The sequence below is a fragment of the Parastagonospora nodorum genome (genome assembly GCF_000146915.1).
Source record: "Parastagonospora nodorum SN15 chromosome Unknown scaffold_1, whole genome shotgun sequence".
NCBI classification, from domain to species: Eukaryota; Fungi; Ascomycota; class Dothideomycetes; order Pleosporales; family Phaeosphaeriaceae; genus Parastagonospora; species Parastagonospora nodorum.
The window spans coordinates 2,491,556-2,509,562 of record NW_001884549.1 but is presented as its reverse complement, the minus strand read 5'-3'; the positions used below and the strand labels follow the sequence as shown (position 1 = coordinate 2,509,562).

Sequence of the window (18,007 nt, the reverse complement as noted above, 5' to 3'; positions counted from 1 at the left end):
TTATTGAAGCAAGTCTCCTCGTTGAAGCAAGTCTCCTTGTTAAAGTAATTCTCCTCGTCAATAGCCTGGCTCCTCGTTGATCACGTGCGCGTCTGATTCCAGAGTCCTTAGTGATTTGGCCCAACAAGAAGCCTTCTGCTCATTGGCCAATCACTAGGCATACTACTTACCATGAAAATTTGCAGGATAATCCCCAGATCTTGCAGGGCACCGCTTCGAAGCTATGTGGCTGCAAGAACTCCTTCTAGTCGCGCATCGCTTACATTGCGGCAGCTCATGCTACCCCGAACTTTGGCAATGTGACAAACTCGGCACGCACGTCGCACGCGATGACTCGCCAGTACCAGCTCTGAATCTGTAGGGTCTTCTGCACGTAAACGAGCAGCGAAGATAAAGTCGTTCGCAAGGGCTGCAGATGTCACGTCGACCGCCACATCTGACGATTGCAGTGCGGCACTCCGCATATGTATTGGCAGATCAGCGGGGAGCCGTAGGTCGTTATGCGCTGCGAATAGAATCTGGATGTGAAAGCTAATGGCGCAAATACGCTCAATAGAAAGAACCGATTGTTTGCGGGGATGCGGTTTCGGGCAAAAGCTTGCCTGGCACCAGAGCAATGACTGTATATACCCGTGCGTTCTGGAGAGAACGCGGAGTAGCGCGTTTCAAGCTACATGTCAGTAAGTACAAGCAGGCGTTGACTCTAAACCATGCATGCATCACCTAGTCTAACTAATAAGAAGTTCAGAACCCGCAGAAAATATGGACATTTAAATCAAAATAGCCTATTCACCTTGCAACATCACCCCATCCCACTCCCCCTCTCCATACACTCCCTCTCTATACTCCCCCTGACATCCCTTACCCTTCCCTCTCCAACCTCAACAAAGCACTCGAAATCTCTAACACCTTCCATGCGATGTGCAACCGCAAGAACCGTCATTCCATGTCCGAAGACCTCTTCCCTCAATACTCTCTGCACCACCTTATCCGTCTCGAGATCTAAACTTGCCGTCGCCTCGTCCAAAAGCAGAACCTTCCGGCCAGGTCCACCATGCTGATGACGAAGGATCATGCGCGCAAGACATAGCAGCTGTTTTTGCCCGATCGAAAATGTCGCTGCAGAGGTACTCGTATCGAGACCACTGGGCAGATTGGATATCAGGGTTGCCATATTGAGTTTAGACAGGATGCTCAAGACATGCTTATCGGACATCGTGAGGTCGAAAGGATTTAGGTTCTGCCTGATTGTGCAATGAGGCAGTAGAAAGGGCGCTTGGGGTAATGTCAGGAAATGCTCGCGCAGAGTTTGGCGGGGAATCATAGACAGCGAGACACCGTCTATGCATATAGTACCGCTGGTATTAGGCACAAGGTTGAGTAGCGACGAGAGAATGGTGGATTTCCCCGAACCCGAAGTGCCGATGAAGGCTGTCTTAGATGTGGGTGCGACTTCAAGGGAGAGGTCGGAGATATTTTCGCGGTCTTTCCAGGCTGCGGTAAAATTGGAGAAGGTGATGTGGCCTTGCGACGGCCAGTTGGGTGGGAGTTCAAAGATTTCGGTCGGTTTGTGTTCGGACGGTGTTGTGAGAGCGAAGGATCGAACGCGGGATACTGCGCCAATGCACATTTCGAGATTCGTCCAATTTTCTAGGAGAGACTTGGTGCTGACGCCAAAGTTGATGATGCTGACGAGTGCTGTGCCGATGAGACCTGGAGCAATGCTTCCTTTGGTCTCGACAGCAATGGATATAAACACGATGGCAATTCCTGCAACGATGAAGTCGAGTACGAGGTTGAGCCAGCGTTGGATACAGAACAGAAGATAGAACGGCTTTTGCGAGTAGTCGAGTCTCTTCAAGAACCGATGTTTGTAGTCGTGTTGAGCATTGTACGCTCGAATAGCGGCCAGTCCAGAAAGTGTCTCCAAGAAGTGTGAAAAGAGTGGGCCTTTCGCTTCAATGTCTAGAAGACGAAGCTGACGTGCTGTACGGAGATAGAATTTCTGCAAGAGGAAGAATATGATCAATACTGCCGGCATTGTGGCAGCAATGTATCCAGATGAAACAGCAATAACGATGAGATTGGCGAACGTCGCCAGCAATTCGATAGAAGTATTGAAGAGAGCCAGAGGTAGTTCCATGTCGATCAGTTGAAGGTCTTGACTGAACGCGGTTCAGTATGTGAGCAGCGCTGTCGCCTGAATAAGAGTGAGAGTTGTGCGTCGAGTGTGGTCCGTAACAGTACATCGTGAAAGGCTGACGAAGCACGCGGCATCATCTTGATGATGAGTATCAAACATCCTGCCGCCAAGCCGGCGATAGCGATCCAGGAAAGACCGAAGTAAGTCCCAAGATATAGACCCAGTCTGCCATGTGGATATTTTACGTTGTAAGCTGCCCACCAGCTGACGACGTATTGCGGGAAGATGAGAGCAAACACAAACACAGCTCCGGAGAGAAAGAACATGGTCAGGTTGATTATGCCTACTTTTCGGCCGTAGTATCTGTAGATGGTGAAGTCCCCAGTGAGACGATCCTGTCTCTCAATCTTCGAGGCTGTTTGGGTATCTATCGGAACATTGAGACTAACGGATTTGAAGTCATTGTGCTTAGCCTCCTTCTTGACGGCCTGGAACATATGCTGTAACTTGATGATCCCAGCCTCGAGTAAGGGCCTTGCTCAGCAATCGTGCCATCAGCCGCCAAGACAATGATGTGATCTGCCGAAGACAGGCGATGTAGAGTATTAGTGGCAAAGATCACAGTCGCGCCACTCTTCCGGAGTAGGCCATCAGTTCCAAGAAGACGAGCGAATATTATATCTTCTGTAGTGCGCGTCAAGCCCGCTCATGACGTCATCAAGACACTACCACAGGCTGTCGAGAGTACACAGCTCGAGCGAGACCGATACGGGCTTGCTGTCCACCGCTGAGGTTTGAGCCGCCGTCATCTACAAGCTCATAATCTCCATTGGGCAGACGAGCAACCTCTTCACGGAGAGCACATGCGTCGAGGACTGCGCCATACCAGCGCTGGTCAAGTATGCTCGTGGCTACGATATTGTTTTGGATAGTATCGTTGATCAGCCACGGAGCCTGGCTAGCAAATGCAGCGCTGTTGAGACTCGTTTGGAGATGTCCTTTGTTGTGAGTCGTTTCGTCGAGCATTGCATGAAGTAGCGTCGACTTGCCACAGCCAACAGGCCCGACGATGAACGTCAATGAACCTGGCATAATAGAAAATGTGGCGTCGCGGATGACGAAGCCTTGTTCCTCGTTCCACCCGGCGGAGAAGTGAGCGGCAGTGATTACATCTTTGCTCTCGCATTCCGGTACCCGGATATCGTTCTTGTTGTTGGACACAGGCGACCAGGCTTCCTTTGTATTGATAGACAAGAGCCTTGCTGAGGATACCACAGATAAAGTTCGGCGATGAGTATCAGCAGACAGGTACTCTCCTATCCGCTGAATAGCACCAATCGCTGCGACAAGACCGGAAATAGCGTCCAAGATCATAGCCATGGGAGTGCGCAGCAGCGAAAATATAGAGAGTGCGGTAAATCCAATCTCACTTGTGACGGGCGTGGAGTCGTTCCTCTTGGCCAAGAATGAGAATATACCAAAAGAAAAGACAGGTCCCATGGCTGCAGTGGTGTACGACAGACAGACAATGAGGGCCAAGGCGTTCTTGAACTTTCGAGACGCTTTGATCTCTTCCTTCCGAAGTTCTCGGAGCTTGTTCTCCATAACAAGTTGCAGTCCACCCATCCTGACTTCTTTGATTGCGGCAAGTGTGTCCGAGGTTGCTTTGATGCGCTTCTCAATCGCCTCAAGCCAGAAGCGTTGCCGCTCCCCCATGCTTGCGGCAACTCGCAAACCAAAAGCGCTGCAAAGCAGGAAGAGGACACCAGGTGCCGCAGCCGCTGGCCCAAGCTGTCGCTGCAAGAGGTAGGTGCCAAGACCAATGTCGATACAGCTGGCCCAGCATTCATGCATGAAACGCAGTCCAGTAGCAGTCCTATTAACATCCGCGCTCATCAGAGTGATAGCAGAACCGTTCTGGGCGGTTGGGAGAGATATAGTCAGGGTCTTGGCGTAGATGAGAGAGACCAAGGTACCTCGCAGCTTGGTGATGACACGGTATGTCTTGTGCTGGGCGTTGGCGTTTGAAATGGCTAGACCGACGTAGATAAAGGCAGTAGCACCTATAAGGCCGTATGCGAGTTGCTTTTCCAGTCGAGCATCGGGAGTAGTGGTAGCGTATGAGACAACTCTAGTAAGTAGGAACGGCTGTGCAAAGGTGAAGCCAGATAGTGCCAAACGGGGCAGCACGCCCTCGATGACAAGATTCCTGTGGGATCTGAAAAGAAGCTTGAGAAGTGTGCCAGGCGTACGTTGAGGTAAGGCTATCCATCTTGACCAGACTTCATCGAAGAAGTCCTGGGACCGCAAGCCGCTGTCGATGGCTGGAAGATGCGGAACGTCGAGGACGGTTTTGGATCCTAGCCAGAAGAGCGGATTCAGCCACCAAAACAGCCCTCTGGTATACACATTGGCTCTCGTCTCATGTGGAAGCCTTTGGTCAGTGGTGGCAGCATTCGAGCAGATGTTGATAGCCAGGAAGAGAACCAGATGTATGCCAACACCGATAGAGAAGGTGATGGCAAATGTCCGGTTGCGTTCGACGATCCATAGCGTTCGGGTGCGGACTATATCAAAGAGCAATGACAGGCCGAGGTACAGAGAGAGAAGTGAGGCTGGTCTCGAACTTCGATAATGCTCCAGATGTGTCAAGAATAACATGCATATTGCCACGAACAAGCCGAGAGCTGCGACGGATATGGAGAAAGGGGTCCTCGGGGCCGACGCACAGATTACAATGAGCTTCGCAGAGTTGATGAGGATGAAGGTAATGTGTGCTGTCTGTTGGAAAGGTCAGTGGGCAGATGGGATCCGTGATGGAGGTTGTGAAACACTAACCTGCTTGATCCAGTATTGGTCAAGTCTCCTGCTAGTAGACGGACATGTTCTGGTTCTCAGAAGCCGCGAGACTCTTGATAGTAGAAGAGCGATGAGTATAGCATTAGGAACCAGGGAGAATAATATTTCCTCAAACAGCAGGGTGAAGTCAAAGCCGTCGTAACACGCTGGGGTCGCTGCAACGATTGGGCCAAAGGCAGCCTCGCTGTGAATGGGACAAGAAAGCGGCATGGTTGCTGCAGTGACTGCTGGCAGCTGGCGCTGGAATCCCCCCTGGCCGTCTTGTGCTGCTTCATATTAAGGCGTGGTTAATGCGCGCGAACTCGGGTCTGACTGTGTGGTTCTCACTGCCTGGACTTGGTGCCATATTCCACGTCGCGTCATACGATCAGCAATGGTGATGCAGTCAGCGCTGGGGTGTATACCGTTCTGGGCCGTGCCCCTTGCACTGATGAATCTGACGCGCAACTTCATTCTCAGGGACAGGAGCAGCTTTGCCAGGCTCATGAGCGGCTGAGCCATGAGCGATGCATCGGTGAGCAGGAATGACTGATCAGCCGTGCTGCGCCTCGGTTACAAAGTGGTTGGGAGGATTGCTCGTCAAGTATCCACCCCTGCAGCGATTCACGCCCCAGCACTATTGCCGTATGCGGTAAATGTGTCAGCAATCCCATTGGAGGAAACCACTGCAGCTGTGTGTGACAAGCGCACACGGACACAATCGCGTCTTCCCAGTACACGGCTAGGCACTGGCGCCTATGTTTCCATTGTGTTTTCAATCTTGGTTTTGTTACTCAGCCACAGTCCACGACTGCCAGAACTGCACTGCCCATGTTTGTATCAACATCAACACGATTTGCGCTCCTTAACAACTTCCTGCTCTCTCCATGTAAGAATCCAAACCTCGACCAGCTCACCACCTGCACGCCACCCGCACGCCACACAAGCCCACCCACCCTTATTCACACCTGCTTGCTGTGCCGCTGCTACGATGAGATTCTCACTTGCGCTCCTCGGCGCCTTGCTCTTGCCCCATCTCTCTGCCGCTGCAACCCACCCCCACCCTCGCCCCAGCCTTTCCCGCTCGAGCTGTCGTCACCGCTCCGCCGGCCCGCCGCGATGACAAGTACGCGCCAAGCATCCCGCCTCTGTCATTGAACATCCCTAAAGTGTCCATCGCCCCGCCAAACATCCCATCTATCTCACTAGATCTCCCCGTCGAGACGTGCACGCCTGGTCACAGCTCGTACGCGACGCCTGGCGTCGACGGCCATGTTCCGGCGGATGCGTGCAATGCGCTGTGGGTCTACTTCCCCAACTTCGCAGCGGCCATAGCTTTTTCTGTTCTATTTGGCATTCTCGTAATCGCACACGTGTTTCAAGCAGCCAAGTACCGCAACGGCTTCTGCTGGGTCATCATCATGGCCGGTCTCTGGGAGACGGGTGCATATGCTTTCCGCGCGCTGGGCTCCAAGAATCAGCAATCCGCGGGCATTGCCACTGTTGCACAGATCTTGGTCTTGGTAGCTCCCATTTGTAAGTTTGGATGTAAACGACGACGCCCCTTCCTCTTTCTGACATCTTCCCAGGGGTCAATGCCTTTGCGTACATGGTCTTCGCCCGCATCGTGCATTTCTACGCACCCACTCGAAGAGTCTGGTTCTTCTCACCTTCCATGCTCGCTCTCATCTTTGTCACCCTCGACATTGTTTCGTTTGTCCTTCAGCTCATTGGCGGTGGCATGGCTGGGCCAGGCTCAACTCCGGAGTCTCAGAGGAAGGGGTTGAACATCTACATGGGCGGCATTGGCATGCAGGAGGGCTTCATTGTCTTGTTCTCAGGCTTGGTCATAAAGTTCCACCGCGATCAGCTCCAGGCAGAGCGAGTCGGACGTTTGGCTGCGGACAAGACTGCCGGCTGGAGATGGCTGATCTATGCGCTGTATGCGTGCTTGCTTACCATTTCCATCCGCATCTTCTACCGCCTCGCCGAGTTCTCCGGTGGGCTGGGCAACAGCAATCCTCTTCCGAGTAATGAGCCGGTCCTGTATGTCCTGGAGTCGGCACCAATGTGGCTAGCCATCCTTGTATGGAACATCTTCCATCCTGGTCGCTTCATTCATGGTCCCGATGCCAAGATGCCGCGCTCATGGCTGTCTCGCCATCTCTGCTGCTGCTGTCGCAAGCGTCGTTGTGACGACTGCAATGGGAAGATGGGCCACGCAGGTCCTCACCATCACCGCTTGGGCGAAGATTCGGAGCTCGAGGAAAATCAAGAGATGTATCCCGTCCTCAAGAACTCCAGGGGTCGTGTTTCTGTGGCCCCAGTCAACCCTTTCTTGGAAGCACTATCGCGAGACCCATCTCCAAACTCCAGAGAGCAGCTTCGCCTTCGCCCCCCACCAGCTGCGGACAATCATCGCGAAATTAGTCCTGAGCCAGCAACATACAACGCATACCGGCAGCGCGGGTATGTGGGCTAAGCTGGGTACTCATATCCCTCGACTCCCCCATCGATGATAAGTAGACACGAAAGCAGACAGTGCCCCCGAGTTTTATATTGAGAGGTATGCGCAGGAACAGCTACCTCAGAGATGCCAAGTAACGACAAATTGACCGCGTATACTGTGCACGGTGAAAGGATACAAACAAGGCTTCATTTGAAGTAGCATAGCTTTAGGACAAGGCAACTCTTCCCCGTAATCCATCTCCTCTCTTACCTAAAACGTCTTCCATAACAAATACAAATTCAAACTTTGGCCATTGTTGAATTGCGATCACCTTGAGAAAGAGTGACTAAGCTTTACTGAAAGATAAGTAGATCAGTTGACATATTTCCTGGCGATGAAGATCAGTGCGCTTCATGATCTTCTAATGATCATCCACTTAGAATCCCATTGTCTACGCACTTCCCATGTTGCACCGTTTAGAAGGCGTGACATCGAATATGAACATGTTCATAACAGACAAACTGCATCAATACCCTACGGAGCAGCACTATGAGCCTGTATATCCTCAATTTTGACCTCAATACCAACTTTGAAGGCCAAAGCACTCTCAACTTCATCCTCAGCCTCATCCGGAAACGTTACCTCATACCTCCACCCAAACCGATTTTCCCCAGCACCTCTAATGGCCTCTCCGATATCCTCATTCAATCTTTTCGCCACCGGCCGTGCATCCCCGTTCTCGCAGTACACAAACTTCTCGCCCGTCTCTTCGTTCGTGATACTCGCAATGGGCAGGACAGACACTATTCAAAGTCAGCATCAGACCATCTAATGACGGGTAGGCAATTGCGCTTACCGGCAGTTCCGACAGCAATGACTTCCTCAAAACTTGCCAATTCGTCAACACCCACTCGTCTCTTCTCCACCTTCCACCCCAATACCTCTTTCGCAATCACCTGCAACGTATCACTCGTCACGCTAGCGATGACCTGCCTACTTTCCGGCACCACCAACGTGCCATCACTCTTAACCCCGACAAACCCCGAACTCCCGAACTCCTCAATTTCGCTCCTCGTCCCCGCGTCCACGAACAACTGCATGGGGAATCCGCGCTTCATCGCTTCCTGGGCCGGCACGATCCCAGCTGCGTAGTTTCCCCCAATCTTCGCATGTCCCGCTCCTAGCGGGGCCGCGCGGTCATACGTCGTCGATATACACGCCGGCACAGGCCGGACGCCAAGATACGTCGTCGCAGGGTGCGCGAAGATTGCCAGCGTGACTGTGTGCGGCACGGGCGTGAGAGACAGATGAGGAGATGTAGGTATCAGAACCGGCCTGATGTACAGAATTGCCGAGCTCTCAGGTGGCCCGAGAAGGCGCACGTTCTCTCTGACCAAAAGCTCCAAGGCGGAGAGGAAGGTGTGCAGAGGCGGACATGGCAGTGCGATCGTCGCAGCGGAATGAGCGAGGCGTGCGTGATGGAAGGCCGGGCGGAAAATCGAGATGGTGTTGTCGGTGTGGCGGGTGGCTTTGAGGCCTTCGAAGGCTTGCATGCCATAGTTTAGGGCGGGGGAGAGACCGTGCAGCGTGAGGTAAGGGGATTTGTGCACCACTGGGCGGCTCCATTCTGAGGTTCTGAGGGTGAAGGTCGTTTCCACGTGAGAGGGGATGGGTTGGGATTGGGTTGCCTCAGTGGGCACATTGAGGGTGAGGGTAGACCAGTTGATGGTCTCCAGGGGGGCAGGAGGGGGAGCCATGGTGCGACTTGTTTTTGGTTATGCTTTGCTTGATAGTAAGGTCTAAGAATTGGAGAGAAGTGAATTGGCCTGAAGAGAAGAGCAAATTTTGGTCGTTGGTCTCGATGCTGGGGAAGCTTCTGACCTCGAAAACGTCTTCGTTGCTAGGCGGCCTTTACGTCTCAGGTCTTCGGCCGCTTGCTTTATTCGAGGGACGGAATCTTTCAGTGGGTGAGCTCGTCGCGAGGCACATTTTCAGCCTCCACCAAGACGAGAGTCTTGCCTTTGGTCATACGCTTGCCGAGTAATTCCTAATACTGGGCTGTAGCCTGAACGCACTGCCTATGCAAGTTGCACAGTGGTTTACTCATCGCCATCTCGCGTTCGATTCCAAATTCAGACCCTCAGGATTCATGCATCCACCTCTTTCTCCGGTCTTGACCTCCCCCGCCCCTCCTATCGCATGGATGAGTGAAGGATTCTCATATGACAAGCTACATTGTCAGTTCTATGGTGTTAATCTGACACGGATAGTGGTTTCCTCGCTACCATTCTCGCACACCCAAGTCAATGGCTTTCTGACAGACTGAGACCTTGCTCATCGCTGACTGTCTTACGTTGACAGGGTTTTGATATACCCTTTTTGTATTTTCTCTAGATTCCCTCAGTCCTTGAGCCCTGCAACTGAGACGAAGACCTCACCGGAGGTGGTCAGAAACAGAACTTTCTTCCCACGTGGCTTCTTGTAGGATCTATGTAAACAGCATCTGCAGGTGGTGAGATTCAAAAAGGGAATAGACAATATTGTGTTCACCCCTGCTCATCAATTCCCGTGCTTTGTCTCTCGGAGATGCTGAGTTCTTGCGGCTGAGTAAAAAGCTTGGCCGAAGGAGGTCAGACATTAGTCCTTGCATTCCATGTATGGCGTATCTGCAACGCATCTGCAGGTTTCGAAGTGATTATTGGTCATCACATTTGTATTCTGCCGGAGTCATCATGTGAAGTCCTTCATCCATCAGAATAGCTTGGATCCCTGCGAAAGACAATAAAGCTTAGCCGGAGGTGGTCAGAAACAGAAATTGTACCTTTCATGGCTTATAGTAGGTCATCTCTGGGTAAAGTGAGTTCTTTCACCTTGATAATCAACTTGCGCATAAGGCGTACTGCTCAGATGGCGTGAGCAGGATTTTGGTGGACCTGGCGGCGTGCAGGAGAAACAGGGACGGGCCGAAGAACGCAAGTCTGTGGCACAAGTGAGATGTGGAGGCCGGTGTATCCTTCACAGACGGAGACGCTTCCCGGACGCCTCATCTTTGGGAAGCTTAACGTGGTGCAAACCCCCAGTCTGCTGTAACCGCATTTCGTGTTCGCATGCATTGTCTTGTTTTTCTAAGCTCTCGGCATCCCCGGCATCTCCCCGGCATCCCCCCTGCATCCCCCCTGCATCGGCGCTAAGGATGACGCACCGGTCACAGGGCTGACATGTCTGAGCGCGTCGATCAAGCAACGTCCGGGAATAACGATAATGCTGACAGAGTGATGCCAAGAAGAAATCGCTCTGTCATCTATACTATAAAATTGCCGACAGTTTAAGGCTAGAGAAGAACGTGATACTAGGCTCAAAAAAATCTAAGTCGAAGGAACCTTAAGATTGAAGACAATGCATGTGAGAATCGGTTTACGGACTCTGCCAGCGACTGCATTGTGGTAGCGTCTAAGAAACTCCATTCGCGGTTGCGGATGTAGTCTCAAAGGGCGCAGATACGCCTTTAATTACGTTATAGCGCTGACGCGGACAAGGGTTGCGGAAGGGTCGGACACGCCCAGTGGCTGAATTCGGAAAATTTCGATCATCACATGCGGCAGGCGTTTACCGTAAGCTTGCATGGGCTTATGTATTAGCGGCGGGACGAAGCGGTCAGGTTAGACCAACCGGTGCCAGCCTTTACTGCGGTCCAATGGATACTATACTCGGACGCGAACCATCTCCATATTGATGACTTCTCAGTGTTAGCATGGCATGATGTAGAGGCGTATGGTCGAAGTTCCTGCGGTCAAATATTGGCGGCTTACGATAGAACACCTTTCATATTGTCGATGAACAAGTGCACGCAAAGTTTCTGCACGTACGTAGCGTTTTCAGCCTCTGGAATGGCGCGATGCTTTGGAGACGAGATCCGAGGAGATGACAGAGAGAAGACGTGTCCTGCTTGTTTCTAGAATTACAAACATACACCTGATTCGATTCATGGTCGAAAATGGCCCTCTGACTCGTTCAGTGCAATATGTGGCTGACACGTGATTACGTGTGACCTGACAGAATTGTACATTGTGAAATGCGTGTTGGTGTTCTTAATCACGGTTTGTGATATGGAGCATTGCAGGCATTTCGGCAGGGTCGCGAATTGTGAAACATTGGTTGAATATGTAAATAAGGGGAAACTCTCAACTACGAATCCTTGAACAGATTATTTACCGGAGTTCAAATATCACGGCTTCATCTCCGCCAACAGTTTCTCTAGAACAATGCTTCCAGTCAACTCATGCAGTGAACTGATTCCCTCATGTGTAATATCAAATGGCTTTCCAGTGACGTTACTAATATACTTCCCAACCAGGCGTTCCGAATTTATGGCGCCAGGCTCAATGTACTGTTGAAGTACGCGCCTGAAGGCAGACATCTTTGGTAGGAGAAAGCTGCTATGGAAAGGCACGTCGATGCCTTCTAGCGGTATCGTAGCTACTCCTCGTGTGAGAGTGGGCATCTGATCCATGATGAACGCAGTTCTAGATGCGATGAATGTAGCCATCTCTTCGGGACAGAGCTTCCGGTTCTTTGAGACGTAGTCCATCACATCGCCGAGGCACGATAGCGCGCTCAAAGTGCCAGCAGCAACATACTGCTGCGTCTCGACGTTGTAATTTACGATTTCCAGTAGGTCTTCAGGCAAAGCGCTGACGATGGTTGTCACAACCTTCAGAAGTACGGCTGCTGTAGTATTGGCCCGACTAGGGTTTACTGCCACCATGGCAAATTTGGAACGTCCCTGGCCATCTCTCTTGACGGCACTTCTCATCGTAAGACCGCGGTAGAACACCACTGAGAGAAGATTTTGGAAAGACATGATGTTGCCAATCGTACTGAGAGATGTGTACTCGCCCAGTGAGTGGCCAGCGAATAGTGCGGTCGTAGTGACCAAGCCTTGATCTTTCAGGTGCAAGAATTGAGCGCGTTCCATGACAGTAAGAGCTGGCTGGGCAAATTCAGTGCTGAAAAGCAAACCGGCATTATGTTGAAATGTGTAGCTCGTTGTCGTGGGCTTTATTGACTTGAAGAATCGTTCTGGCTGTCCATCAATAGACTCAACCATCATCGTCATGTAGTTCTCTCGAAGTTTTTTGCCCTTTCTTCCTCCAAAGAAAATAGTGAGTTGCTTGGGGTTTCGCTTGACGATATCGCTGATGCAGAAGCCGTATGTATCGGAGTAAAACCTGTCGGCCTCGTCCCAGACTTGTCTTGCTACTTCAGAGGTGGCATAGAGGTCCATTCCCATGTCTTCCTTTTGGCTTCCTTGACCAGTGAAGACATACGCCGTGAGCAGTTGATCGACTTCTGCTTCACCCTCCACAACAACTTGTCTGTTTTCTGAGTCAATGGCCTGAAATGATAGCACTCTCAGACCATCTTTCATCGCAATGTGGGTGAATCTGTACATCCAGAACGCTATTGGGAAAACCCATGTTCACAAACGAAGTCTTGAACGACCGCATGTGTACTTGATCACTACACCTGGCAGCTTTCTCAACGACTTGACGCAAAGCGGCGCTGGTATACATGCCGTGAGTAATTGGTCCAGGTAGGTTGGCGTATCTCGCGACTGTTTGAGAGACATGTATTGGATTAAAGTCACCAGAGGCTCGTGCGTAGGCATTGTTGTCACCTGGTGTTGATATGCTGAGAGTCTCTTGATCTCCCAAGATTTGCGGCGTTGGAAGTGGATTGCGGGCGTCCATTCGTGTCCCGCAACGATTCAAGTAGTCAATTACTGGGTTGCTGCTTGTCGCATTCGTAGACTGATAGTCTACGTGGCCTACTACACGCGATGATTTCGTCCCAGGATCTTCGATGAATATACGTCCGGATACTTGCAGTCTGCGATGAGTCGTGGCAGATGCAAAGTGAGCAAGAGTGTGCAAGTCGAAAACTAGCCTTTGGCCTAGTAGCAGCTTACGGTCAAAGTCTGGCTCCAATGACACCCATTTTTTGCTCTGGAGAACAGAAATATCAGCCACATGATCAATGGTCAGCACCATCTTAGGTTCCTTTCGCTTTTCAAAGCAGACGCTAAAGTCGGTGTATGTGCCCCGAAAGAGAAATTCTGAGGTGATTTCGACAGCTGGAAGACCGTCACGGGTAATGGTAGCGACGACTTCAACTGATCGTCCAGACAAGAGGTTCCGGACCGCTCTTATCTCGGCTGTACTGGTCACCTTGTCGCAGATGCCAAGGGGTTTCTCACTCAGTAAAGTGAACCGGTTTGACAGGTGTACAAGACTCAGAAAGTCGCATCCAATGGCGCCGGCAAAGGTGGCTCTCATCATGGCCTCCCATGCAACAACGATACAATGATCTAAAGGTACAACATCCTTGAAAATGCCCCTTCCTTCCGGACTCTCAATGCTGTCCATGAAAGCCTGAACGGAGGACAGAGAAATTTTAGTTGGGTGGCTTTCGACAACAAGCTTCGACAGGTTGAGTTCTGAAGTATCTGGCTCTGCCCGGCACACCTCAGATCCAAACCAGAGTCGATCGTAAAAGTTCCTCAACATTTTGTTACGACCTTCACTAATCTCGCAGATGGGATGAAGGGGGGTATCGGGGCGATGCGCAAATCGGAATGAAAGAGAAAGTATGTTTCCTACAACGGAATCGTGCACAAACACCGTCACAAATATCAGATCGCCTTTCTTGCGGATCTCCAATGATGGAAGACCATTGGAGGCGTTCTCATAAACGACGAGAGAAAGTGCCGACGGTACCGTAGCATGAGCTACCACAACTTGCATACCAGGGAGCGGGGCAAGTGCCCTCCGAATTGGATTCGGGATGACAATTTTGTCCCGCATGATGTCCTCTGACATGACGAGGGCGGATAGCCACGACCGTTCAGCTCCCAAAAGGGCCCTGGTCCAGCCATCCATATGTGGTAGTCTCTCTTGAGATGCTGTCTCATCTATGTAGTAAATAGTCTCAGATCCTTGACGGCTGACACGACAGCATGACGGGACATCGGTGTGTTGTGCTGGTTTTCCGAGTCGGAGTACCGTTCCATCGGACGGGATGAGCGTTTCGTCACTGTTGTATGCATCTCTGAGTATTTGGCTAATGTGCTGTTGACAAATATCGCCCAATATCTCAGCCACGGGTTCGTTGATCTTTTTGGAATATCTTGCGGCAACGGGGCCTTGCAGAATACAGATGCGTCCAGCGTCTTCATCTACCACTGCAGCAAGATCTTCCGATTGCCAAAGCGAGTCCTTCTTGAACCACGTTTCAAAGTCTTCATCGAGGGCGGGAATGAAGGGAGGTGGTTTCTGACCCTGGCGTTTGCAGAGAAGAATAAAGTATCGAGCGTCGCTGTATGTCACCACCTCTTTTTCTGCAATTTTGCAGCATACCATTACCTCCTGTAGGCCCTGTAGCGGTTGCTCCATATCAATTTCTGCGGACGCAGAGCACTGAAGGCGGCTATACGTCTGACGAATAAAGTCTGCTGTCAGCTGCTTGTAGCCTTTGTCAATCCAGCGAGATTCTGTCTTGATGTAGCAGAGCTGAATGAGGCGCCCGATGATTTCGGCGTAGGTCATGTCCTCTAGGTCAACAGCGATGCCCTGACTGTCAAGTCCAAACCAGACTTTCTGGAAGTCTTTGTTGAGCCGTTCGATGATGTAGGGTTTCATCTCCATCAGTTTTTGTATTCTCTGCGCCCTGTCCGATATGCTGAAAACCTTATCATCGAGTTCTCGCCAGAGAAGAACACCTCGCGTCGCCAACTTGTGGATTGGCTCGCCCATTTCACTATTGACTGTGATGATGCCGCCGACTGGATTCCGGTAGCTTTGTTCCCATGAAGCTTCCTCGTTGATTCCGGGAGCTGCCACGATCGCTTCTTTGGCTCCTTGACTAGTATGAGCCTCTTTGGCGACCATCATCCGGCTGCCGAATAAGACACCATCAAATGGCATTGGCTGAAGACCGAATCGAGAAGACCAATTTCCAGAAAGATAAGGATAGGTATCTGCCGCACCACCAAAGCCGCTTCCGGCAAGCAGGACAATGTTATCACATCGTCTGATCTTGGCGTACGTCTTAATGATCAGGTCATGGAAGTCTTCATAGGAATGGTGGCCACCGCCCCGACCTGAAGTCCATTGTAAAACGATTGGAACATCCGGATTCGCGCGTGCAATTGCGATGACTTGATCAATTGCAGTGGCCGACCCAGGTTTGAAGGCCAGGTATCTCAAGCCAATATCCAGATATTCTCGTAAAGACTCAGTGGATGGAACACCGGCGCCGAAGGTGATGCCGTCGATTGGGAACCCTTCAGAACGAAGCTTTCGAATTAGCGGAAGTTGCTCACCGTATCTGACGAGGACTGGCATAGATGATGTTGATACAGATCCCTCTGCCCGATGGAATCGAACTGGCGAGGCTCTTGATAGTATTATTGAAGTCTTCTGCAGTGTGCAGTCCACCTGCTGCGACCTCCGCGTGATAGCCCGCTGAGATGATAGCACCGACAAAATCCCAGGAAGCTGTTGTCGGCGTCATACCCCCGACCATGCATGGCGGGAGCCCGAGAAGGCGGGTCATTTTGTTCCGGATCTGGAAACCTTCTTTCGTTCGAACCAGCTGTGGGGAGTATTTTGCAGCCCAGTTTGCACCAAAGATGGGCATGTCACTCAGAAGCTCGGCTATGTCTCCGAGCTCAGGGATAGAACTTTCGGCAAGTCCGGCAAGAATCACTCGCAATCCCGTACCCTCTTTGTTGCGCAACAAGAGGGAACCGACCCCAGACATTCCACCTGGACCAAAGTCGACTACGTGCGTAGCAGCTTGGAACCTGGTTGACAAGGGCAAATCATCAACCTCGCACAGTATCATTTTGACAAGATCAGGCACAATACTCTGAGCCTCAGAATCCCTAAGATCATGTCCGGTGTGAGTATGATAGACGGGCACCCTGAAACTACTTGGACAGATTTGTACGCTCTCAAGCGCTGCCACTACGACAGGAACTGTGTTGCTGAAATATGCGGTATGGAAAGGTGCTGTTATGGGTAAGAACTGAAGCGAGAACTCTGGTCTCCTTGAAGAGAACGGCGTTTTGTCCTGGTTTTGTTCTGGCGCCGCCTTGAGTCGGCGTAGCTTTCTTGCCAGAGCACACACCGAGAGTGTAGGCCCGGATACAACAAAGTTTGTTCGACCGTTGATGAGTGCGATCGAAACTCGCTGGCTTTCATCGAGGAAGTAGTTTATCTCATCGATGTAGCTCTGTAATCGGTCCATTTTGCACCCTGCCACGTTCAGCATTGGTGTTGGACTTCCTTCGCCATTCTTGATCGTCTCCGCGGTGATGGAAGAAGAAATGTCGACATTTGGGGCAGCTTCTTGAGCTGATACGCCGATCTCAAACAATACTGTCAACGCCTGAACAAGAGCGCAATGAAGAGACTCCAACGTTGTAGTTGTCGAAAGAGCAGCGGCAACCACGATGCCTTGACTGTGACCTGTCATTCCTCTGAAGGTTTGCGTCACATCTCCTGGTGTCTTCTTAAGTGACCAGCAGATGACAGCGAATGTTGCAAACTGCAGCAGTCCTATCACAGGAAAGCTGACAGGTGCGGAAAGCAAGTAGTGTGTCGAAGGAGCACTTTCAGACCTTCTCACCCATTGAGATATTTCTAGACCATGTTTGAAGTATTTTGTTCTGGAAGCCGATGCATCTCGAAGAAGGGCCCGGAATGTCTCCTCCGCAGTAGCCAGTAATGGCTCCAAGACATGCGTGTAAGTCTTGTAAAGAGTGCGGAGCTCTTTCAAATAGTCTGTGGTATTGCCTTGGCCTCCAAATACAGCGTACGTCCGGAGTTGTTGGCCTATAATCTTGTCGAAAGCGGCGATTCTTGGTTCTCTTCTCAAGCTTTGAGATCTTAGGTGTTTGGTGGCTGCCACATAAGCTTGAATGATATTCCGCTTTTGTGAAGAGGTTCCAGGTATTTGAGCCACGACGCTTTGAATGCTGCAGTCTCCAAGGAAGTCAGATTCTATCTGGGACAATAGAAGCTCCGCGCCATCGGAGTGAAACAAGCCTCGATACTCATCTAGCTCGTGGTGTATAAGGTATGATAGGAATTGGAACAACAGTTCAAGTAAAGAGGCAGGCTGATCGTCAATGCCCCTCGCTGTGATTCGAAGTTCTGCAGTGAAATTCCCCCACAGATGAACAATATGACTGTGAAGTATGTCTGGAATGTTCCATTCGTAACAGAAGCCTTCGTACTCTGATCGCGTTGAACGCACTGATTGCGGTGTGTGTGTCAAACAGAACGAATGCAAGGACGATGAGTTTGAGTGGATCGAACTTGCGTAGTCCATCGTGCCCTTTCCGTGATCTTGAGAATTTGGCGCAGGAATGCTCGAAAAGTTGTCCATGACAGGATCTGGTAACGCGAAATGATCAGGAACAGGACAATAGACTCAGAGACGCTATTTAGCAATAATACTGCCACATTCGCATGTTCTGCTGCCTATTTTAACCTTTGTTTAGGCGAATATGA

The 18,007-nt window shown here is 51.0% G+C and overlaps 4 protein-coding genes across 4 annotated transcripts; 1 reads left to right on the top strand and 3 right to left on the bottom strand.

The window, feature by feature from the left end:
* Positions 1-802: 802 nt before the first annotated feature.
* Positions 803-5,503, bottom strand: SNOG_01112 (hypothetical protein; the record flags this gene model as incomplete). Its single annotated transcript, XM_001791716.1, has 5 exons — positions 803-2,165; positions 2,264-2,643; positions 2,894-4,913; positions 5,118-5,268; positions 5,368-5,503. The coding sequence occupies 5 exons, from the start codon at positions 5,501-5,503 to the stop codon at positions 803-805; spliced, it is 4,050 nt and encodes a 1,349-aa protein (XP_001791768.1).
* A 309-nt stretch (positions 5,504-5,812) lies between these two features.
* On the top strand, positions 5,813-7,463 carry SNOG_01110 (hypothetical protein; the record flags this gene model as incomplete). Its single annotated transcript, XM_001791715.1, has 3 exons — positions 5,813-5,870; positions 6,056-6,517; positions 6,571-7,463. 3 exons carry the CDS (start codon positions 5,813-5,815, stop codon positions 7,461-7,463), a joined length of 1,413 nt encoding a protein of 470 aa, XP_001791767.1.
* Positions 7,464-8,233: 770 nt separating this feature from the next.
* SNOG_01109 (hypothetical protein) lies at positions 8,234-9,187 on the bottom strand (the record flags this gene model as incomplete). The annotated part of the gene is made up of 1 exon (XM_001791714.1): positions 8,234-9,187. The coding sequence occupies one exon, from the start codon at positions 9,185-9,187 to the stop codon at positions 8,234-8,236; it is 954 nt and encodes a 317-aa protein (XP_001791766.1).
* Positions 9,188-11,655: 2,468 nt separating this feature from the next.
* SNOG_01108 (hypothetical protein) lies at positions 11,656-16,334 on the bottom strand (the record flags this gene model as incomplete). Its single annotated transcript, XM_001791713.1, has 3 exons — positions 11,656-12,890; positions 13,399-15,825; positions 15,875-16,334. 3 exons carry the CDS (start codon positions 16,332-16,334, stop codon positions 11,656-11,658), a joined length of 4,122 nt encoding a protein of 1,373 aa, XP_001791765.1.
* Positions 16,335-18,007: the final 1,673 nt, after the last annotated feature.